Here is a 20,563-nt window from a genome sequence, read left to right as displayed (position 1 = left end):
TTGATGACATTCCAGGAAAGGATTTGGAGAAAAGGTGTGAATAATGTATCACTGAGCAGCTAATTCTTAGAATGAAGAACAAGGAGTAAATAAGAAGTAGTATTATTACACCTGATGACAACATGACATACAGTAATCATGTGTTATCCACCTTTCCAATGTGTTTTCTTCTATTTTCTTAAGTTGTGACTGGTGCCATTGTATGTGTTTTCCACATGTACCTAACTTTGTCTGGAAATGCCACCTGCACACATGAGAGAGTATATGAGAGATAAATCATATAAACTAAGTCAGCACGTTTTTGGAAACTTGGATTGCATTTTCAAAAAAACCATTATTAGGACAGATCTTTTTTTGATTTTCTTTCTTTTTTTGTAAATAAGGAAATTAATTGTTCAAGCAAATGCTGATGTAATCTTCAGGTTGTTAGTGTTGTCATTAAAAGTTAAGAGACTGAAAGATATGCTTCCCCCAGCCACTGTAATGACCACTTTGCACATACATTTATTAATGCATTAAAGTTAACACCATGTATAATAACTCATGCAAAGAGACAGAGTTATTGCTGCTCTGCTATCATTTTCTTACTTCTTTGATTAAAGCATCAGCCATAATATTTCATGAATGTTGTTTCTTTCCTTTTAGTGCACAACATCATTTTAAAGAATTTAAATTCCATGCTGAATTACCTCGTGGAGAGAATTTCCCTGCAAAACTACGCAAGGCACTCAGTAACTTTTGGGTAGCAATGTAATCCTTTTTTTTTTTTTTTGGAAGTGAAATCAACAACACTGTTCCCGGGATACATTTTCTGGACCACTTCTCTGCTTCTTTCTCATCTTTCTTTAAGTGCCTCAGTCAGCAGAACAAAAGGAACTGGGAACTTCCCTTTCATCTGTGTTCTAGTACCCCACCACCAATACGCACACAGACACACACTCTGTCTCTCTGTCTCTCTGTCTCTGTCTCTGTCTCTGTCTCTGTCTCTGTCTCTGTCTCTGTCTCTGTCTCTGTCTCTCTCTCTCTCTCTCTCTCTCCCTCTCTCTCTCTCTCTCTCTTTCTCTCTCCCCCCACCCTTGGTCTGTTTCCCTCTTTTTCTCCTTCCTGTTTCTTTTTCCCTCTCTTTCCCTTTCTTTCTCTCCTACTTTCTCACTCTTGACACGTCATGAAAATACGTTTCTTAGCTCATAATTATTCAATTAAAAGCAATCATTTATTACAAACTTTATAAGAAAATAAAATGAATCCTAAGCATGCAATTATATGAAATACAGATTTTATATATTAATAAAATCATTACATTTACATAATTATAATTAAAATAACAATAAAATATCAAATGATGTTAAATCAAAAAAAAGAATAAAGATTCGATGAAAATAATGATAAAATGATGAAGATGATGACTGTAACAATTATTATTGTTCAGTCCTGTCTGACTTTTCATGACCAGCTTGGGGTTTTCTTGGCAAAGATAATGCAGTGATTTGCCATTTATTTCTCTAGCTCATTATACAGATGAGAAAACTGGGGCAAACAGGGTGATGCAATTTTCCAAGGTTCACACAGCTCTTAAATATCTGAGGTCACTTTTGAACTCAGGAAGGTGAGTCTGCCGTGCACTCTGTGCACTATGGCACCACCTAGCTACCAGTTTTAACAATAAGGATGTTTAAAAGTTACCTTGGCTATTTTTTCCCCCAAAGTCACCAGTGTCCCATAATCTCTTGCTTTCCTTAAATTCCTAACCTTTCCATCCAGATACCAGGACATGTCACTTCATTCTATACAGCCATAAGAAATCTCTTAGATGATTTTTTGGTCTTTACCCCTGCCCCTTTATCCTGTACCACCTTTCAACATTAACATTCCTAAAATACTGTTCAGAAATCTTTCATGATTGTCTGTTGCATTGAGGGTGGAGTTACTGATCCCTTACCTGACATTCAAGGTCATCTGAAGGGCCAACCTTAGTCCCTAGGATGATCTCACTTTGAACACCCTGCATTTCATTATTGCAGCATTGTTCCTGACTCTCTCCTTGCAAAAACCTCCCCTACTCTTTATCTGTTCAAATTCTATCTTCTGTTTCTTTAAAACCCATTTTAGATTTCTTCTCCTTTATAGTCTTATCTGATCACCCAACCTGAATTCTGCTGAAGTCTCATACTTACTCATATTTATAAGTTTCATAGGAAAATTAATAATACTGCTTTGTGATAGCTCTTCTGTTTCTGAGGCATTCGTATATTTTATTGCTCTTTGCTTCTTTTGCATGCTTAGGGCTTACTTTCTCACTAGAATTATACACAAATGTATTGTCTTCAACTTTTTTGTACTCTCCTGAAGTGCCACCAAAGTGCCTTGACCCTTGTAGTCCACTGAATTTTTGTCTTTTATTTTTTTGGGGGAAGTTGTATATTTAATTAAATTCTCCCCAGGTATTTATCCCATTTTTACTTATTGGCCTGCTTCCATCCACCCCATCTCTAACAATCTTTCCCCAAAATAGAAGCTGACATTTCTTTATAAAAGATATTTTTCTTTTCTATAGTCTAATAACTATTTTCATGACTTACTTTTTGGATTGAGAAATGGACACATAGGTTACTTAGATCTAATCACCTTCCCCTTCATTTCAACTCCAAGAAGTGTTCCAACAACAGTGATTTTTCTTGTCTTCAACATTTCTCAATATTATCATTTCTGAAAATGCCAGACTTCCTCATTCTGATTTTTATCCTTTTTTTTTACTCTCCCAAGTCTGTTTTTCCTAATTATCAGCATAACACATCCAACAATCAGTTTGTAATCCTGTGCTTCATACCCAAGCACAGTGTGTTTTTTCAGTCAGCTGCTTTGTAACTTATTTGGAAGCTTCTTTTCCATTTAGAAAACAAAGTACAGTTATATTGAAAATCTTTAGCTATATCTCTATGTTCTTTAACTCTTTAAATAATCCCTTAATAAAAATGGGTGTTCATTTAAACTTATTGTTAAACTTTAGCGCATTCTTTGTGTGTTGTGGTTCAGTCGTGTCCAACTATTTATGACCCTATTTTGGGGTTTTCCTGGTAAAGATACTGGAGTGGTTTTCCTTTTCCAGTTTATTTTACAGATGAGGAACTGAGGTAAACAAAGTTAAGTAACTAGCCCAAAGTTAACAGCTAATTAGTATCTGAGATCAAATTTGAACTCAGGAAGATGAGTCTTTCCAACTCCAGGATCATCACTCTATCCACGAACCACCTAATACTTGGCCATTAATTATGAAGGTATTGAAGATGCTTGCTACTTTTGTTTTAAGGGTTTTGTTCTGGTTTTCCACAGTGTCTTTTGGAGGCTATTTATAAGTAGTCTATACATTTCTGAAGGGTCACTTTAATATTTGTCCTTGTTTAAAGGACTCCTTCCCAATCTCTTTTGGAGTACAGTGAATAAAATGATTCTTCTAGGTGGGAGATAAAGTAGGATATTTTCCAAGCCAACTAAGGTACCTTAGTGGTTTTGTATCTCTGGGATTCTGCTATATCTAGGTGTCTTCCCTTTGTTATGTCCTCCTTCTTTTCTCTCTGTATTTCCTCACATTCTCTTCTCTCACAAAAATCTCTTGACCATTACAGGGATATACACTATTGTTTTGTTGCTCTATTCCAAGTCCCTTATCCCTTTAAATCTCCACTTTTCTTGTCATCATGATGTTTACTCTTCTTTTCTCCCCATCTTCCTTTTATAGAATCATAGAATCTTAGTGGTGGAATGTACCTCATATGTCATTTGATGCTTGTAGTTATTCACATTTATCACTTTAAGGTTTAAAAAATGCTTTCTTCACAACAATCCTGGTTTAGAGGTAGTATAAATATTGAATATTGTCATCCCATCTCACAAAGGCCGATAGGTGGAGTGACTTGCCATGGTCACTCAGTTAACTGTGAGAGCTAGGACTCAAATCCTTGACTCCAAGGCCAGCAGTCTTTCCACTATGCTCCACTACCTCTCTCCTTTTGTCTTTAAATTTTCCTATAAATATAGCTATTTTTAGTTAGAGATTTTAAGGAACTAGATCTTTACCATTACTTGGTTGGAAGTATTTCTTGATACCATATTTGTTCTTATCGCCAGGGATTTCTGTCCTCAGAAGTTATTATGATTCCTTTGACTACTTTAGCTACCTTAAGACCAGATTAATGTGAACAATATATTAGCAATATTTTAAAAGATGCTTAAAAGGGCATTTTTCATAGGAAAATATGTTTTCACTAAGAAAGGATTGTGTTCTTTTGGTGAAAAGTATAGAAACAAAAATGTTACTTTAATAAAAAGTCAAATCCTGAATCACTATTTTAAAAAAAATAATCACATGATTACTTTTTATGCCAGTGAGACTGAACTGTTAAAAATCTCTTCTATCTACAGTAAAATTTGAAAATAAAATTGACATCTATCTGTAGTAGATTATATTAATCTATTAACTAGATTAATTTATTCCTTTTGTAGTGGGTTTATTACAGATTGTTTGGGTCCTTTTTTGTAGTTAAAATCCTTCCTATTTGATTCTTCAGTGAGTCCATCCATTCTTTTTCTGATTCCTCTAATTAGTTGTAAAATTGGTACTTTGTCCTTTACTTTTCTCATTGGTATAGTGTTAGTTTATACAGAATTATTCGTGAACTTTCAGAAGGTCATAAGGCCAGAATCTCTCAAAGGCAAGACTTAAACTTAGGTCTTCTGGCTTAAATTCCAGCTCCATCTCCACAATGCAGTGATGCCTATTTTAATTAATTAAAAATGCTTGCATTCAGTTTGAAGTTTAAATAAATTGAATATCAATATTATGAAATGCTTTAGGACTGTACAAATTAATAAACTTAGCTATTTACATAATTTTCCTTTTTAAAGAGGTAACAGAAACAGCATTAGCATCTGAATGGGATGGAAGAAACCAATAAATTGACAATGGGTCAGATAAGGGTGACTGCTGTTATCCAAACAGAAATGAGTTGTCAGCTAAATACATCTTCCATTACAAATAGATAAACAGATGGGCTTCACTTCTTTCTGATTATTCCAGTATCAGATCTGTCACAACAACCTGTGAAGGAAATCTTCATAGCCTTGGGCTTGCTGTCAATAAAGTCTTCATTTATGTTTTATTTTAGATAAAACCAAATTAACATTAATTACTTCTATTAGTTAAAAATATATAACAGTGAAAATAACAATTATATTTTATCACAGACTCATAGGATCTTAGAATTGGAAGGGACCTTAGAGGTCCTCTAATCCAACTCCTATTAAGCCACGGATCCCTTCTATAACACTAAAAACAAAATGAACATTTCATCTGTTTGAAGACCTCTATTGATGTTAAACCCATTGCATGCAAAAAACCACTTTTTTCTTTCACTTTATATCGTTGGATTAATCCCCCCAAAAATAAAGGTGTGTGTGAGTGTGTGTGTGTGTGTGTGTGTGTGTATGTACAATAATGGAAAAGAAAGATCAAAGTGTCATTAAGCAACTTGCTCATATTTATATCAAGAGCATCTCATAGGATCCTAAATACCTAATATAATTCTGAGCTCTGAATATATTGTCATGTTTCATATGAATAATATATGCTTGTGAGAATTTTAAGAAAAAGATCTTAGTCATTTAGAATGTTGAGTGGGAATTTACAATCACTGTGCAGAAAATATAAACACTTCTCTTGTGAAATATAGATGTTTATGTGTGCAAGTTTGTGTGTAATACATACACATGCATATATATAAGATACATGTGTGCATACATATACCCACAGAGTGAGACAGTGAGAATGTTTGTATGTCAAGCACAGTAGTTGGACTGTTTAGAATTTGGCATAAAACCGCACTAAGTGTTGCTCTAAGTCTAGAATCCTTCACTGCCAGGCATAGGACATTAAAAATAATTTTTTTCAAATTACTCTAATTTTTTGGGATTTAGGGCAACATTTGAAGCACATTTGCTTTCCTACATAAGTGCCTGAGGCATATGCTGACTACAACCAGCATTTGAATGTTCTGCCTCTCAAGGAAAAAAAAGAAGAAATTTATGATTATAAGCCCAGTCACAATCTTTCATACCAGTTCATTTCCTTGATTGTTGTGTTCAATTCCATATTGCTGCTACAAACCTGACTAAGACCACTGGAGTGCAACACAGCTGGTCTGGTTATTTTTGCTGTCTTAATGACTGCTCTGATTAATTGTGTGCCAGTCAACTAACTATTATTATGACTGAAAAACTTGACTCTACCATAGAATCAGTAATTCGGGGGCATATGTTGATGTGACCTTAAATTTTAAAGTCAAAGAAAATACTCAAAACTTCCAGGTTTTTAATAGTAAAATATTAACAAACATTCATGATAATAATTCTTTCTAGCTTTTATCATACACATGGTGATTGTGCCACTGTTCATACCATTTTCTTAACTTAGGATATCTTCCCTCTACCTATTCAAATCCTACAATTCAGGCTTTATCAAATTTTCTTCATGAAGTATACATAGCTTCCTTGGAATTACTTTTGCATATTACCAAATAGCATTAACAGCTAAATATTAATTTCTTCTGAGTCCTAGGTATGTCTTCTCAGTGTTAACTATTTAAGCATTGAAAGAATATCTTAGGGTCAGCCAGGCCTGGAGGCAGAAAGACCGTTCTTTGTGAGTTCAAATCTGGCCTCAGACACTTACTAGCTGTGTGACCCTGGGCAAGTCACTTAACTGTGTTTGCCTTAGTTTCCCATCTGTAAGAAATTACTCCAGTATCTTTGCCAAGAAAACCCCAAATGGGATCACAAAGAGTTGGACATGATTGAAAAACAACTCAGCAATAACAAGAGGATATCTTAGTCTGTTGTCTTATCCCTCACAATGTCCAGCTTATTTTCTGCATATATAGGAACTTAATAATGCATCTTAATTGATGAAAGGCCTTTTTGGAGGTGAAGGCAGTGGAGGACAGATGCTAGATGTTGTCTGAGAATAAAATCAGTTTAATGTCTAAGCCCTCACCTCAATCAATGAAGTATCTCAGTCACATTTATTTTCCATCATTGACTCATAGGATATCATTTTAAAGATTAAAAAAAAAAAAAAAAGCTCAAGCTAAGTGATAAAATGACTTGGCCAAAGTCATACAGCTAATTCCTGGCAGACCAACTTGCAATTCAGTGGTCTTTCCAGTATATTATGTGGTCTCTACTTTCAAGAAAATATTAGTTTATTTAATGTTTTCCAGTATAGAACCTTCATTTTAAAGTCTCACAGTCCTAAATATTTGGATTCTTTGCCTACTTTTCAGAGATATTTCCACATTAAATCAACAATGTTATTGAGCTTTTGGAGGCAAATAAACAAAAATAAAATGCAAAGAACTTTGAAATATGAAACAGCGAAATAATGTTTATCAAGAAGTAAATGGATGGATTATGGCAAAGTGAATGATAAACATGGAAGCTTAGATTTGTTGACCCTTTCTACAGTTACAGAGGAAGTGAAGAAACAAATACTGTTTCCAGAGTGGAAAGTTTGTGAAATGGAATTACTGAATTTCTATTAAAACAGAAAGAAGGCAAAGGGATGTTTTACTGACATATGCACATAACCAAAATGTTAGCAAGTTTTCTAATTCTTTTTGTTCTCAGTGGAAGTAGTATTTATAATGATGTGAGATTTCCCTAAGCACCTGAAATAATGAACTTGGATCAGGCTTTGACATTTTTTCCTGATTATCTAAGAATTCTCTTTTTACTCATTATTCAGAGAAATAAAGTCGCTGCCAGTGGTAGACTATTCTTTTCCAGTACCTTTCTTTTTGCCAGATTGAACCTGTAGTGAGAAACTGAAATATAGGTGAGGGTTTGGTAGAGCAAAATATAAAATTCATGGAAGCAAGAGGGCTGAAGTTATGCTAAATAAATGACACACAGACATATACATATACATGTATGTATGTATGTATGCAGACAGAGAGAGAGGAAATGCATAATAACATTTCAGTGTCTGTGACTGGATATCATAATTTTTCTTTGCTTATTTAGATGTGAAAGGAAGAATGGGAAATTAATTTTGCCTTTCTTGTATACAGATTTAAAAAAAAGTTATGACAGAGGATTAATTAACTTGAAAAAGACACATTTTATATTCAAATATTTATCATCCCAGTATACACCTCACTTTTTAATTGAAATTTAAGTGTTTTGAAAATGCATTTATTGCAAAGAAATCTGCAAGAAAAAAATGAGCTAGAGATCTTAATATGCAGAAATACTTCAAAAATTGGAAAGGGCAATCATATTATTGCATTTACCACTCTAAAAATAACATATATATATATCTATACACACACACACACACACACATACTTTATATTAGAGGAGTTGCATTTTTTTTCTAAAAGAAAAGTTGCTTTAAACTATTTTACATTTCATAATCAACTGACTGTGATTTAAATCTCATCCACCAAGAGTTTCTGTTCCAGGATCAGTTATTTCAGTTCTCTGAAATAACACTTTCAAGCTATGTATTGATGTTTCTTTTCTTGTAAGTGTTATCAACCAAATAGCAGGTCCCAGCTTAGGTCTTTGATAAATAAGGTGCCCTAAAGGTGTGTGCTATTAAAAATCCCCTGTTACTTAAAATCTCAAAGCAATATATATTATTGATATCTCTAGTTTATCTCATTTCCCCCACCTTCTCCATATCTGCCACACCAGGCTTATAGAAGACTTTTGTGGATTAATATGAAAACAGTGTTGCTTGAAACTACTTTTCCCCCTTAAACTGTAGTTGTACAAAATTATTTTCTTAAAGGTATTTTTATATAAATTGTATAACTTGACTGACTTGGGAAGGAATACTGACATTGTTTATTTCATATAGTATAGCATTTAATTCAGGTTGTCTATATTCTAAAAATGACAAAAGAGTCTTTAATGGTTTAAGATCTTACAGCTCAAATGATGATAGGCGTTAAGGTTTTGATAATGCATGAATCAAAAGTGTCACTAGATAGTAAGCTCAATGAAAGTAATGAGTGGCATTTTTAATAGTTGTTTTCTGGATACAGATTCTCATTTAAGAAGCTAATTTTTAAAATACTACTTAGCTAGTCATCTTTAGGACCTTTGGAAAAGTAAATGATGTGCTTGAGGTTTATTAAAACACTGTGTAATATCATGCTGTGTACCATTGGTATTTTTTTCTTCACCTGGTATGAAACATCTTTGTATGTTCATTTCCAGCTCTTTTTTTCATGCACACCCTTATATGAGTGAATGTTTCATATTTATTTTTCATTTGTCCATTAATTTCTTCCTCTTCAGGTGCAATCTAGCTCCTGTGGTGGAGTTTGCTGCAGATGTGGGAACTAAATCTGATTTTATTACCATGAATCCATCAGTTGTACAAAGAGCATTTGGAGGCTTTCGGAATGAGAGTGACAGAGAAAAATTTGTGCATAGACTATCTATGCTGAATGACAGTGTCCTTTGGATCCCTGCTTTCATGGTCAAAGGAGGAGAGAAGCATGTGGAGTGGGTTAATGCATTAATCCTTAAGAATAAATTGAAAGTGCGAACTGCCTATCCATCACTGAGACTTATTCATGCTGTCAGAGGGTAAGTGTCTGGAAAAGACTGGTCTGTCCTTGACACAATGGAACTCATAACTTAAAATTTTCCCTAGATGGAAAACAGCCTCAGTAAACTTTCAAATAGACTTTATACTTCTAGTATTTTTATAATAAGATTGTTCTTTTCATGAATTAAGACTTGGGTTGGTTATAAATATGTATCCCCTTATTTACCCTTTTTCATTGATAGTAAGTGCTTAAATTTTAGAACTTCCTTTATCCTGCCTCAGGAACAAAGTATAGATTATATTGTTTTCCTATGACCAGCTAAGACTAGATGAACACCAACAGCAACAAAAAATTCACAACATAATTGATGAGTTTTAAGTACGGAAAAAGATAGCAGAAGTGCCAAATGGCTAGTGGGCAATATTGTAGAGACATAAGTGCTAGGCATATTTAAAGAGCAATTAAGTCCCATCTGTAGAAATAAGCCTACCAGTGAGAGAGAAGTCTGGCTGAGCTAATAATCCTTAATGCTTCTTCCCGAAAGTCACAGATGCTCTCCTCATGAATTAAACCAACATTTCCTTTCATTAAGGATAAAAAAAAAATAGGAGAGAGAGAGAGAGACAGAGAAACAGAGAGAGACAGAGACAGAGAGAGACAGAGAGAAAATTCTCATTAAGAAGTGGCACAAAGGATCTAACTCAGTTTTACTTGAACTCCAGTGGTAGCTTAAACACATATCTAACAACTAGACCCAGACCCTAAATGTTGAGATGGTTTTCCAACCACAGGAGTTGAGTAATTTATGATTAAACAACTCTTGTGATATCTATTTGACTATCAAAGAATAGCCATTCATAAGCTGCAGTTAGAATTGTGTATAAGTTGGTTTGTTTTTTAATTTCTCTGTTCTTCAAGAATTCAAGCTGTCCCTTGTTATAGACCTTTGAAAATTTCCCCGTAGGAGTGAATGTCTCTCAGCGTTATTTTTTGAGTGCACATTTGATTGATAAAGTACTTATTCTCTGTTTAAATAGTAAAGTGAGGTATAAATTAAGGAAGAGAAAGTATGTATGAAAGAGAAATAATAACCACATATGGTTTCTTAACACATTACCCAAGTAATACAATTTGTTATATAAAAATTATATAATCACATGGAGAGTAATACTGATATTTTTTAAACATCATAAGGTTTGGAAAGTAAGTGCATTCTGTACATTAACTTGTTAATCCTTAAAACCATTTTGTGAGGAAGTTTGCTCATTCTAGGTATTGTCTTTAAATTTTAGAGGTTCTTAACCTGGGGTCGAATAATTTTTAAAACTATTTATTTTCATAACTGTTTCGGTATGATTAGTTTCCATTGTAATCTTATGCATTAAATGTATTTGAAACATTTTGAGAAGTAGTTCATAGGCTTTGCCAACTTGCTTCAGGGTTCCATGACATAGAAAAATTTAACAACCACTGCATAACACAAATGAAAACAAATACAGATGGAGAAGCATGTTGGAGCATGGATTTCATATTCCCACAATGATAGCCATCTCTCTTGCTCTCTCGATGTGAGGAACCTGCAGTTTTGAGGTCACAAAAGTTCTCTAGGCCCTCTAGATTCTCAAGTGCAGCCCTTTGATTGAATACAGAAGAAAAATTCCCTCAGTGAAAGGATTTGTTCGGTAAAACTTGGATTCAGTCAAAAGGCCTGACCCAATGACCTAGAAAGCCATATGTGTCCTGGAGGCCGAAGGTCCCCCCTCCAACATAGGCTCATGAATTTTCCATTGCTTTTTAATATTACACAAGCTGCAAGCACACATTGCCCATATAATAGCAGTTATTATATAAAAAATGATGCTCACCTGAAGAGTAGTAATAACTGATATCCAAGTACATATATAATGTGTCCATATTGCAGAGGTGATACACAGGATTCTGGGAGGTTTAGTGCAAAGATACCTTCATTCAGTCAGCAAAAGTTTTCTTAATCCTTTTCCCCCACTACCTACCCCTCTTGCATTGCTGGAAGCTGGGATGTATACATTTGTACATACTCCTACATTCAATGTTTGAAGTGATATGCGTAGAATATTTTCCAAACATAATGGCATAATAACTTGTTTAGAGGCTTTGTGGTGCAGTAGAAGACGATGCTCTCTATCTCTGCAAAGTCTGTCAAACTGGATTCAAGTCCTAGTTATGTATATGACCTTGAACAAAATCATTTCACTTTTCTGGGCCTTAGTTTCTTCACCTGTAGCTTGATAGGATTAGACTACTTAACCCCTAAATTCATAATCCCACAGGTTAAATTATTACTCCATTTTAGAGATGGGAAGAAAGGAAAGAAACTTGTGTTAAGAACCTATTATGTTCCAGGCACCATATTTTACAAATATTATCTCACTTGAACCTCACAACAGCCCTGGGAGGTAAGTGCTAATAATATCACCATATTTGGTTGAGGAAACTGAAGCAAACAGAGGTTAAGTTACTTTCCCAGAGTCCCAAAGCCACTAAGTGTCTGAGGCCAGATCTGAACTCAGCTCATCTTTTTTTTTCTTTTTATTAATTAATCTATTTTCAGTTTTCAATATTCACTTCCACAAGATTTTAAGTTCCAAATTTTCTCCCCATCTTTCCCCTCCCATACACCTATCTTGTAGTTCCATTAGTTTTAGACGTAGATGAATCTATTTTTATACATTCTAAAGAAAATCTTGTAAAATACTGAACATTATCTAACTGGAGCAGGAAACTAATGATAAATGATGAGGTTGATCTAGTTTAGAGCTAAATATATCTTCAACTCATATTCTTGTTTCCCAGGGCATTCCTACCACTGATAAAATGAAAAGAAAAATAGCATGGAATCTGAGCTAGTTAGGCATATTGGAAGGCTATGCAAAGTTTTGTATGATTACTAAGATTACATCCAGTAATGCTTTGGAACAAAGGCAAAGCCACCTCTGATCTCTAGTGCAAATGGATTCAATAAGAGCTTTTCTCTCAAATTTTGCACACGGTGGCAAAGCCATTTAGAAAATAATTAGTGCATCACAGCACTAAATTTATTTTTATTCCATTCACTTTTCTTCCAAACCCAATGTGAATCTAAGCTGCTTCATGGAGTCCTGAGAGGCTTGTTCCAAAGAGTGATACTTCTAAAACTCTCCCCTGGGGAAGCCAATATTGTACTTCTTATGTTAGTCGTTTGGAATATTGTTGAGCTGAAGCTGGATCTCACCGCTCTTCCAGCTCCACAGGTGGCCCCTCAGTTTGTTGCCATTGTGTTGGGAGAGCTACTGCTTCCCCTTTATGAGCCAGCTGATCGAGGAAGTTCTTTGCAGTAGCCCAGTGTAAGATATAGCTCGAGAGGCAGTATAGATGACGATGTGTACAAAATAAATCAAGCAAAGAAAGTACCCAGAACTCCCTTACACCATGGAAATAGAAGGGAGAATTGTTCACACAGTATTCTGAAAGGCAGCACATAACTGTTCCAACAGATAATGTACTCTAGCTACTTGAAAGAGAACTGCATGAAGCCCCCAGAAAGAAAACAAGGAAGTATGAATCACCGATGAAACAAAAGATGAACAGGACTTTAAAGCCAGGTTAAAGTTCCCCCAGGCTTGTTCTTTGAGTATCTTTTTATATCTCATTTGTGTTTGTTATCAACAAGCTCTGTGATAAATACAGTATAACAAAATAGCCTCACCCAGAGAGTTTCATTTCCTCTGTTGATGAATAAAATTTGATGATCTTCCTTCCTGAAGGTCTTGGAGATCCCAGAACAGATATTTTCGGTCCACATATAATCACAATTCTGAAGTCAGAATGCCTTTTTTTAATTAGTACTGTATAGTAAGCTCAAGTAATTAAGAAAGTCATCGCAAATAACTTCTCTTTAAACACACACACACACACACACACACACACACACACAGAGCCATCTTTTTAGCCTTGGGGTCTCATCTCAGAAGCTTTCATATTATCAGAATTCATTATTTAAACTCAAGTTCTGAGCAGTATAATTGTTTCTAACTCTAAACTACCATTCGTAGGAAGTTGTTGTATGTTTTAAATTTCTCTTTTCATAAGACTATCAGTCACAAGTCACCATAATTCTTACAGCTTTTTAATGTAGTGAAACTTTCCGCAGTCATATTAAATGAAATGGGAAGAGATATTTAAGATTCTAATTGGAGCTGCTAAAGTTAAAAGTTTTGAAAGCAAATATAGGGACAACAAAAATGCTATGTGAGGTCCATTCAGGATAGAGACAATTGAAAGTTTTATGAAGGCAAATATTTATACATCAAAGAACCAATAGAAGAATGGAAGACCTACTTCAGGTAAAATAATAAACCCGCCAACCAATAAAAGGTAATTCACCCGATATCTCAAGCTGGAATTTTGCAAACATCTCAGGAACTAACCAGATAACTACAGTGTGTAAATAAGTGGAGGCCAGGGAGGAGTGGTGATAAGCTGAGCCAGAAATTTTCCTGTCATTAACCAATTAATCACCTTCACTAACCTTCTGAGCTAATTTCAGAAAGGCTTCAGCTACCAAAGGAGCACTAAAATTCTCTTATCACAAAATTCTGTCTCTTCTTTGATCCTCTTCTTTAACAGAAAAAAGAAAAAAATAAACCAACAGCATTACTGGGCTTCTTCTTATTCTTTCATTTATTCAGTTTTATTTGATTCACATAGAGACAAAGTGAATGCCCAGACCCTTACTACCATTTTCTCGTCTTGATCTCTTGTGATTTCTATTCTTCTGCTGTTATTGTCCTCACAGTCTTCCCTGTTAACTTTCACCAAATTTTCCTTGATCCTGCATTTCTTTCCTCTCTCCCCAGCCCTCGCTAGCAATTATTTTAAATTCAGAGTCCATCAGAGAAAGTGAAAATCAGAATTGATTTCTCTGGCATTTGTATATTAACATGTTCCCAATACAAACTTGTTAGAAGAAACTGCACTATTAGCTTAGCTTCCTGATATTCTAAGTAGCACAGTTACTCTATAACTTAGTTTCACTGAATCATGCAATGGGGAAGTATTATGAAAAGGGATGTGAAAGTTAACTTAACCCGAACTTCGTGTAGTAAATACTGAATACTGAAGCTTTTAAAGTCAAAAAGGGGAAAAGCGGGAGAGAGAAAAGAAGTGACAAGTAGGGAGATTATTTTTTAAAGAAATAGAAGTCAGATTGCTTATAACACTCCCAAAAGATAGTTTCTGATTACATAATTGTCCCTGATTTGGGGCTGAAAGTGGCACATCCAAGTAGCTTCTGATCATCTCTTTCAGAACCCCTAGAAGTACAAACTAGAATTTCACATGTCCATAGGCCAAAAGGAGGACACGTATTCAGAGACTATGATTTGTGACTGTCTATATTAAGATGTTTTATTTTACCAATGTAAGAGAGTGTTCCACACCTCAACTCCAGTCAAGGTACCTCTCAAGATGTCCTATGCCCTTCTAACTTTTATCAGCTGAAAACACCAATTTGATTGAGTTGTGGAATCAATCAATCAGTGGCATAAGATAGGTGTTAGCAAATTCGGGCTGCCTCTGGATGATTTGGATCAATCAATCCATCAAACAATCAAAGGCATAAATTAGGTGAAATCAATCTACTTAAGTTTGAAAGGAATGAATTGCTTACAACCATTGAATACCTTTTATGTGTGTGTGTGTGTGTGTGTGTGTGTGTGTGTGTGTGTGTGTGTGTGTGTCTGTGTCAGAGAATAAGATTCTGCCAGACATATTCCAGCAGTTATTTAGGAGTAAAATATTGTTGATTGCTGACTTCTTGTGCAGCATGAGAGTGAGGGGTGGGGTAAGCCGAGAGACTTGTCATTGGGGACACTGTGCTAGTAACAAACCATGTATCTATTTGGTAGCTAAGAAGAGAAATAAGATACATGAAGTAAAATACAGTTCTGGACTCTAAAAGGGTCTTGACCTTGGAGCCCAGCAGGGAACTTCACAAATCCAAGAGGGAACTTCATGGGACTTCACGAAGGTCACAAACGCCTTGCATCCAACCAGGAGCTATTGCTCCTTTGCTACATTTACTCTTTAAGCAGCAGCCTGTTTACTGAATTCAGTATGGACTTAGGAGAGAGTATGATGCCATTTTCTGAATACCAACTGTTGTCATTATTCCATCTTAGTAAATATTGTTTCTTAAAAGTAATTAATTCTAGCAGACTAGTTGATAATCATTATACAGTACAAAACAGGGGCTTATGAGCAACAATACTGGAGAAACTCCCAGCCCCTTAGCTTAACTCTAGAACCTTGAAATGAAACACAATCAGCAACCCTCTGGGGTTTTTAGACCCTCTTGGTGAAAATATCTTGTTTTCCCAGAAAGTGAGCCTAGAACTTGAACTGTACCAGACTCACCAGTTAGATGTTTACCTCCACTGGCCTCTCCTTAGACCATTAGGTCAAGCCATGTTTAAGTTCCATGTAAATGAAACCAAACATTTTTTTAAAGTATTTTCTGACAGAAAATTCCTTAGAAGCTCTCAATAAACTTTCTAGTTCCTGGCTACAGTGGATGTCAGGAAATTTATCATGCAGCATTTTCCTGTTGCTTTTAATTTACTTGGTCTCCATTTAAGGATTTCCTGATGCCTGTAAACAATTCAGTCTTCTAGATTCAAGAATGAGTGATTAAATTTAGATTACTGTTATAAACAAAAATTCTACGTATTTTTATAAAATAATAATGTCTAATATTAAATTTACTATTTCAGTATCCTCTTTGACCTAGAATGTGAGAGGGAGAGAAAAGTTTTCAAGATTGTGTATGCAAGTGACATTTTACTGCTTCCTGACAAAATCAATCTTGAAAAATTTTAAAAGCCAATATAACTGTAGCATGCAACAAATTAATTGAACCTATATAATAAATGTGAATGTGTTACCAGAACCTGACTCAGAGCCTATTCAGCATAGTAGAATCTGCAGAACTTGTGTTCATCATCAGAATAGGACTTTACAGAGGAAAGATTTTAGGACTACAGCCACGCCAAGTAGAGAAAAGACAAGATTAAAAAAAAGAAAGATTTCTTTCAAGAAATAATGCTTTTTTTTTCCTTTTTAGGGGTTCAAACTTGTTTCTTTGACAAGAATATCAACTCATCATATGACATTACTGTGTTCTCAGTTACCATGATATACTTATTGTATCTTGATAAGGTATTTGCATTTTAGCTGGGTTTTCTAGAGAACAATTCTTAACTCCTCAAAGCAGTATCTGTTCAATATCCATTAACTAGAAATGTCTGATATGTTTTAGCATCCCTCAAGCTCATAATGTAGCCCCTTGTTGGCAAAGGGAATGATACGATTTTTTCTCAACTACAAGGAGAGACTAAAAGAAACCTGTTGAAAGAGGGAAACTAACTTTTAAGCCCCATAGAGAGAAAGCCAAAGGAGTTTGTGTGTGTGTGTGTGTGTGTATGTGTGTGTGTGTGCGTGTGGTGTGTGTGTGTGCATGCATGCATGTGTGTGCATATGTGTGTATGTATGGCAGGGGTGAGGGGTGACAGTAGCTGATGGCAAATGAATGGACTTGTCATTTCAAACTGAATATAATCTTGAATAGTGAGAACTTTATATGGCTCATTGATCCAGTTAAAGAGCAATTTACCTAAAAAAGGTTTTCAGGTTTTTCCCTTCCCTGCTGCTGTTACTGGTACCTGGTGGTAAATTTATGCTTTCTCCTCTTCCTTCCCTCCTCCTGACTTATGGATGCCTAGCAAACTAATATTGATTAATTATATTTTTATAATACATAAAGATATACTTTTATAAAGAGAAAAATAAGATGATTTTTTTGTTTTTGCATTCTGAGCAAATGTTTGATATAAAAGAACAGAACATGCATTAAGAAAAGAGAAAAGGGAAACCTATGGTCCTAGAAGTAACTATGAACCTATACTGAAGTTCTCTCTGTCTGTCTATCTCAACTTTACTAACAAAAGCACCATAGTAATTACAACTAAGTTAAATCAGTGTTCAACTTTTTATGTATGTACTCCTGCTTTTATATCTCTTTTATACTAGGAGTTATATTTTCTTGAACTGGGAGTTCAGCTGTTTACCTGCATATGCATTTTTCACTCTGGCTTCATTAAGAGGGAAGATTCTCTTGTTAGGAGAACCATGTCCTTGTTATTCAGAGTTAGATTTGTGTGTGTGTGTGTGTGTGTGTGTGTGTGTGTGTGTGTATGTATGTGTTCATCCTTGGTTGCTGAAGAAGACCATGCCATCAGAGAAATAATGACATGCCTTGCACTTGACTTTGTTTTGAGTGAGGGAGGGCTGTGCAGGTCAACAGCCTCACTTCTCCTGAGCCATCTGGATCCAGTAACCAGATATTCATCAGGATGACTGGAGATGACCCAGGAGGAGTCAATTGGGGTTAAGTGATTTGCCCAAGGTCACACAGCTAGTGAGTATCAAGTGTTTGAGGTGAGATTTGAACTCAGGTCCTCCTGACTCCTGCTCCATCCACTGTACCACCTAGCTGCCCCTAGAGTTAGATTTATGAGCAGATAAAACTACAAGAACCCCTCCTTCCAAAAAAAAAATGCCTTCTCTTATCTGCTATTTGAGACCTGAAATATATGACATATTTAGAGATAACCGTTTAAAATAATAATGATAATGATAACTCCATTGCAAGAAGGAACATGTTCCATCTTCCTGAGACTATAGGTGGCGGCTGTTGTGTTTGTCCTTTTTGCCCAAGAAGACCATGACGTCAGAGAAATGATGACATGACTTCCACTTGACTTTGTTTTGAGTGAGGCAGGGCTGCCATGTAGAGCTGCTGCCAACGAACCTGTATTTATAGAGGGAAGTTTTCCTACCAGAAATTCCCTACATCAATAAATATCAAAAGTCAAATACTCCCTGTCCAGCCTGCCCCTTCTAAAAAGTGGGGTATAAGTGACTGATGTTGGATACTTACCTCAGAGCTAGCTTGCATTTAGGAAAGAAGAAAAGAACATAGAGTTACTAAGGAAACTAAGAAATAAGAAATTTTGGAGAAAGAGTAAGAGACTAGAGAAAGGAAAAAAAAAGAAAAGTCTAATTGGGTATAGAATATAAATTTAATCTACTTCATAAGGTTTGATTAAGCCTGACACTATTTTGATTCACACCATGGTTCTTTATAAAGATGTAAAGCCTCGGGTTTTACCGTCATTCATGATGTTTACTGCCAGCTAGTGGGAGTGCCTGGCACCACCCTGGTCTACCCTGACTCTAGTATATTTTATCATGGTGTTGAACACAACCTCTGTCTACCACATTAAGTTTTAAGTTGGCTTCTTAGATTAAAGGAGAACAAAGAAGGTCTGCTAAAAGTCAGGATAGTTTATGAGAACAGTTTATGGAGTGAACATTTCCATTGTACTCCATTCTCCTACTCCAACATACTCATAGTTCCTGGTCTGTTTTTAGTAATGAGAAATATTTTCCAGGGACAAATTTTACCATCAGTGACTACTTTATGGTGACCATTCACTAAACATAAAGAAATACTTAAAGGGTTTAATTTCAGAGAGTATAAATTTCCATTACAGAATACAACATTGTCCAACTACTGAGGGTATATTTTATAATGCTTGTATTATTTTCTCCATTTTACTTATTTTAAAGCACACTATTATAGAAACCATTATTCACAGTTTTAGTATTTCTCTACCCTTTCTAATGGGGAAAAAGGAGTAGGAATGTTGACGGTTCTATTTCCTATGGACTTCTTTCCAAGGACAGTAAAGAAAAAAATATACTTGGACTTCATTCCATAACAGTTCAGTAAAATTTGCTGAAATTAAATTAGGATTATAGTGTACCACAATAGAGTCTTAGAATAATGATTATGAAAATTACTCAATAATGTGAGGGCATCTGTGCCAGAATTATAGCAAATTTTGTATAAAGATCATAGTTTTGGAAATGATTTAATAATTACCTTTAGCTTACTCTGAAATGACCAAAAATACATAATATGCCCTATCTGTAATATTGCAATTAGAAGTAACTTGTTCTTAAGTTTTATCCTTTTATTTCTCTAATGTGATATGTTTAAAATTATTGATTTCAGTTAAAATTCTTTTCTTGCATTTACTCCTTGTACTAAAGTACTCAGAAAATTTTACAGGAAATTGATTTAGAATTTCATGTGCAACAGTCACAATGTGACAGGTCATTCATTCTGTGACCCACATATTTTGACAACATTACTTGAAAAAATGTATGCCCTTTGTAAATATTAAAGGCAGAACTTTAAAACAATAATGATAATAATTAAGAATTGAAGATGCTAACCCAAACTTCTCTATATTTTCCAGTGCTTAAAAATAAACTGTTAATTGATCTAAAGATCAATGAAGCCCAACAAATGGTAGAGTTTATTGATGCTCAAGTCAGATAATCTATTAACATTAATAAAAGTTAGTTTTCCAGAGAATGATTGCTGAAAACATTTTTCAGGATGTTCAGCTAAAAAATCTTCTTTTCATTCCATCTCCCCCTAAATTTGGAACATATGCCTAAGGCAGAAATGTTTTCAAGTACAAAGTTAATCAACTGTATACTTTTGAAGCAAATATATCAACACATAATATGTTTCATGCAAGCATCTTTGTAATGTGCAGGGCATGGCATTTCTTTTTCAGAATTATAAGAAAGCAGAAATTTTCCAGGAAAAAAATTTTTGTTGAATCAGATATTTCTGTCACATGATTACACTAAAAATTCAGTGGATATAAGTTCAATTGCTTTCATAGCTCACATATATTCTGTACATGGTTCTTTTTGAATAATTCCCAAACAGCAACTAAATTTTCTGCTTTCCCTTCCAAGTTCAGGGAGTACCTCCTTTTAAATCCTGCATTCTA

The 20,563-nt window shown here is 34.9% G+C and overlaps 1 protein-coding gene across 1 annotated transcript in view; it reads left to right on the top strand.

The window, feature by feature from the left end:
* ST8SIA4 (ST8 alpha-N-acetyl-neuraminide alpha-2,8-sialyltransferase 4) overlaps positions 1–20,563 on the top strand; it is a 147,634-nt gene that overhangs the window by 80,379 nt on the left and 46,692 nt on the right. The window contains exon 4 of the mRNA XM_072597371.1: positions 9,358–9,651. Coding sequence (XP_072453472.1) covers positions 9,358–9,651 — 294 coding nt within the window. The remainder of the gene's footprint in view (positions 1–9,357; positions 9,652–20,563) is intronic.

Source organism: Notamacropus eugenii, chromosome 3 (genome assembly GCF_028372415.1).
Source record: "Notamacropus eugenii isolate mMacEug1 chromosome 3, mMacEug1.pri_v2, whole genome shotgun sequence".
NCBI classification, from domain to species: Eukaryota; Metazoa; Chordata; class Mammalia; order Diprotodontia; family Macropodidae; genus Notamacropus; species Notamacropus eugenii.
The sequence above is the reverse complement of the archived record's forward strand: the minus strand, read 5'-3'. Positions and strand labels throughout refer to the sequence as shown.